Source organism: Myotis brandtii, unplaced genomic scaffold (genome assembly GCF_000412655.1).
Source record: "Myotis brandtii unplaced genomic scaffold, ASM41265v1 scaffold1112, whole genome shotgun sequence".
NCBI lineage: Eukaryota > Metazoa > Chordata > Mammalia > Chiroptera > Vespertilionidae > Myotis > Myotis brandtii.
In genome coordinates this window covers 682417-686697 of record NW_005353800.1, presented here as the reverse complement: position 1 = coordinate 686697, position 4281 = coordinate 682417, and the positions used below count along the sequence as shown (strand labels likewise).

General features: G+C 54.6%; 1 protein-coding gene across 2 annotated transcripts in view; it reads left to right on the top strand.

Moving 5' to 3' along the window:
• LOC102240776 (HRAS-like suppressor 3) overlaps nt 1-4281 on the top strand; it is a 22078-nt gene that overhangs the window by 16258 nt on the left and 1539 nt on the right. For both annotated transcript variants that reach the window (XM_014545240.1, XM_005857517.2), the window contains exon 3: nt 465-733. In XM_014545240.1, coding sequence (XP_014400726.1) covers nt 521-733 — 213 coding nt within the window. In that variant the 5' untranslated portion in view covers nt 465-520. The remainder of the gene's footprint in view (nt 1-464; nt 734-4281) is intronic.

Below are 4281 nucleotides of genomic sequence, written 5' to 3'. Positions count from 1 at the left end.
CCCAGGCCCTTCCATCTGTAAGTGATGAAAGCCCCTGAGGAGAGAAGGGACTGGCCTGAGGCCACATGGTGGGTGGGGCTCTGGGTTTGCAGGTCAGGCTTGGGCTTGCCCAGCAGCCTCCTTTCCTACTATTGAAAGAGTGTCACCCTGGCTGCTGAGGGCCCCACCCCTGCTCTGGCTGGGGCTGCACCTGGGGTCTGTGCCCTGTATCTGCTGCCCCTCCTGCATCTTTCAGGGACATCTGCGCCCACAGGGGCCTTTAGAAGAATCCACATCCTTGGCTTTAGAAATGAGCCAGAGTCCAGGGCACCCAGGCGGGGGTCGGCCTGTGTTTGAGTTTGAAGCCAGGCAGGGGCCGGCCTTTCCCCAGCTCATCCTCACTGATGAAGCCCAGGGCAGTGGGGCTGCCTGCTTGCCCGCTCTCAGCCCTGACCATTGGCCTCTTTCCTCTTTGGGAACCACAGGTGAAATCGCAGGGGCGGGCGCGGCCAGCCTTAGGTCCGTACTGACCGACAAGGCCATGGTGAAGAAGGAGCTGCTTTATTTTGTTGCCGGCGACGACAAGTACCGTGTCAATAACAAGTATGACCAGAAGAACAAACCGCTGCCTCCCAGGGAAATTGTGCGCCGCGCGGAGGAGAAGGTGGGGCAGGAGATGTGCTACAAGCTGACCAGTGAGAACTGTGAGCACTTCGTGACCAAGCTGCGCTACGGAGTCTCCCGCAGTGACCAGGTGCGTCCTCAGCCCGTGTCCCTGTCCTCAACAACCAGACCATTCCCTCCGCTGACAGTGGCTGGGCATCTGTGTGGGCAGCCGGGGCGGAGGCTGAGGCACAAATGAGACAAAATAGCAGGGACAGAATCCCTGCCCTCTAGGGAGTGACAGTCGGCGTAGGGATGAGAGTGGGGAGAAGTGCCAGTCGCTGTGCAGACCAGTGAGGTCGGGGGGTGATGTCGCAGCCATGACAGTCACCCCTGGCCCCTCCCATAGCTCCAGAGGAGGGTTGTTTTATCCCCACTTTACAGATGGGGAAACTGAGGCTCACGGTGCTTTACTCACTCACCCAAACTCATTCCACCACTAGGCATTGAGTCTCTAGAACCTGACAGCCAAGTGCAGAGGTGAGATTTGAACCCAGGTGCCTGATCCAGGAGGCATCACAGAAGAGGTGACAATCGAGCTGAATCTGATTTAATTCTTTTATTTAAATTGAAGCTGGAAAATGAGCTGGAGATGACCAGGGAGTAGGGGCGACAAGGACTACAGGCCGAGGGAGGAGGAAAAGTGGGAGCCAGGAGGAGGAAGAGCCACACAGACGTTTTCTAGGAAAGGCCGGGGTGGGAGGTGGGGGGGAGACAGACACCTTTCGGGCTCTGGCCCACGTGGTCTCTGTTACTCCACTCAACTCCGCAGCTTTATGCAGAAACGCAGTCGTGGACAATCCCTAATGGAGTGGGTGAGGCCATTCCTAAAAAAGTGTTGTATGGAAACAGTGATGGGTGTTAGAATCGCCAAAGGAGGAACGCATGAGGCCAAAAGGGGTAAAGAATCATGAATTTATTAGGTCACCTGGAGACCAGATGGGCTGATCCCCTAAATGGCGCCCCCACCCAGGGATCAGGAGGTCAGAGGTTTTAAAGGACTCCAGGTGGGCTTTTTCTGGGCGGAGAATTCTCTTGGCGGGTCCTGAGGGGAAGGATAAGGTCTTGGCAAGTGGAATGTGGTCTAAGCAAAAGGGAATGTCGGTTGTGAAGTGGCCTAAAGGTCAGTGCCCAGGGGAGGGGGTATGGACTCAGTCATGTGATCAGGCCTGGCAGGGGGCTCGCTTGGGCCCCTGTGCCATAGTTTGCTGACTCCTGGTCTCAGATAATCTGAAAATCCACATACCCCTCACACATTCTTAGCTGACATCAAACATTTAAAAAGTTTATAGAATATAAAGAGTTCAGAGGATGGCATTTTTGGTACATGGTACATATGTGTCTATTTTCTTCACGTCCTTGGCGTTGCACAGTTAGCACATGCAGTTAATGGTAAATGTCTGCATGTCATTTTAATACACAGAGCAGGCATTACTGCCAACCAGTCAGCCAAAGCAGACCTGATTTCATTCATTTATTTACATTTATTTATTGCTAATCCTCATCCGAGGATATTTTTCCATTGATTTTTAGAGAGTGGAAGGGAGGGGAGAGACACAGAGAGAAACATTGATGTGAGGGAGACACATCGATTGGTTGCCTCCCACCTGAGCCCCGTCCAGGGCCGGGGATGAGCCTGCAACTGAGGTACGTGCCCTTGACCTGAATCGAACCTGGAACCGTTCTATCCACTGTATCCACTGAGGCCAAACCGGCTAGGGCCAGACTTCACTTCTTTTAGGAAAAAAGCTGGCGTCCCCCTCCTTCCAACTCAAATGAATACATTACAGCACGTTTCGATGACAACTGTCTGGGGTGGGAATTCCCATCTAAAGTAACAGAGGTGGAGGGAGCCTCCCAGGGGGGATGTGGTCTCCTGGTTCTTCCCTCCGCCTGTCTGTCTGGAAGCAGTGGGTGCCCCATCCTCGCTGGAACCTTATGCCTCGTCCAAGGCTGTAGATCCCGGTGGGTGAGGACGAAGCTCCTCTTCTGTGAGGGGGAGAAGGGCTGTGGTGAAAGGGGAGAGGCAGGGAACCCACTGGGAACTGCCCCCTGGTGCCCGCGGGGACCCTGCTGTGGGGTCTCCCTCCTTTGGGCTGAGGTGGGAGGCGTGACAGCCTGCGGGTCAGGGCTGCCCATCATGCATCTGTGCTGGAACCCCGAGGGCCAATCTGGGGGACCCCAACTTTTCAGGGGTGGTTGGCCGCCTGCTGTGCTCCCGAGGGACTGGGGGAGGTCTCTTCCCCTGAGCATCTAGTCCCTGGCGCCTCTCTTCTGAGCTCCTTCCACAGCCGGTAACTCAGCCTTGCCTGTCTGTCTCCCTCTTACTCCTTCCTGCTCCCTGACTCTGTGTCTACAGAGACTCCCTCCTTCTCCCTCCATAAGCGAGTGGGCGCCCCTAGGCCGGCCCCAGCCCCTGAAATGCCTGCGGGAGGAGCGGAAGGCTGCCAGGAGAAGGGACTGTCCAGCCAACCTCTGAGCCGGGCCCTGAGCGCCTTTCGGAGCGCTTACTGACAGGGGCTGCCACTGGGAACCCCTCTGCCCCGGACGGGCATGTGTGGCCTACAGCTCAGGAGTGTCGCTCTCAAGGACCTGGGCGCCATCCTTTAAAATGTCCTCGTCCGCCCTGGCCGCGTGGCTCTGTTGGTTGGGTGTCATCCTGCCCACAAGGAGGTCGCCAGTTCAATTCCTGGTCAGGCACAGGCCCGGGTTGCGGGTTTGATCCTCTCAGGGGTGTGAGCAGGCAGCAGCCCATGGATGTGCTCTCACAGGGATGTTTCTCTCTCTCCCTCTCCCTTCCTCTCTCTCTCTCTCTCTCTCAAATCAATAAACTATTCTTAACAAAATATATATAGAGAGATGCTATTACGGCAAAGTAACCAAAGACGGGAAACAGACCACCAAAACTCGGGAGACGCAGAAATTCCCCTTTATCCCTAATGCAGGGCTGCTGGCTCAGGGGAATCACTTTCCCAAAAGCTGAGCAAAACCTATTCTGCTGAACCCAGATATATGTATCCCTAGGTTCTGTTTCTTGTTTCTGGGTCTCTGTGTGGTTTTTTAAAAAAAGCTATTTTGCTGCAAAGTAGGTGATAAAAAATGTTCTAGCTGACACCTGACAGGTTCAGAGTGGGCTAGGATCGTGCACCTATGACATGAGGCCATAATGTATCAAAAGAGATTTTATTCCCGACACCTGGGTGCAGGTGGGCTGAGACCGAGAAAGGCATCGGAAAGAGAGCAGGGAGAGACAGGTTTCTGTTGATCCTGGCTGGCTGCAGCCGCTCTGCTGACGTGGGGGTCTGGTCTGTCCTTGGCTCCTCCCATGCCGGGTGTCTCCTGGTTCTCTGAGCTGTGCAGTGCTCAAGGCTGCAAGCTTTCTGCGAGATATCTGCTAAGCACAACAAGTCTTTCTCTGCCCTGTTTTATTCTCTTTAACCCTTTCATTCCCAATGCAAACATTTATGTCTGGGTTTCAGTTCAAGCCTCTGCAAACTTATTGTTCCAGGATGTGGGTTTGCACCGTGCAGCAGTGAGGGCTACACTGATTATAGATCAGCAGCATCCTGTCACGGCTGGGGTTGGGTTAAGCTGTCTTCACACTGTTCCTATCATCACGCCTGCTGTCCTTATCCATTA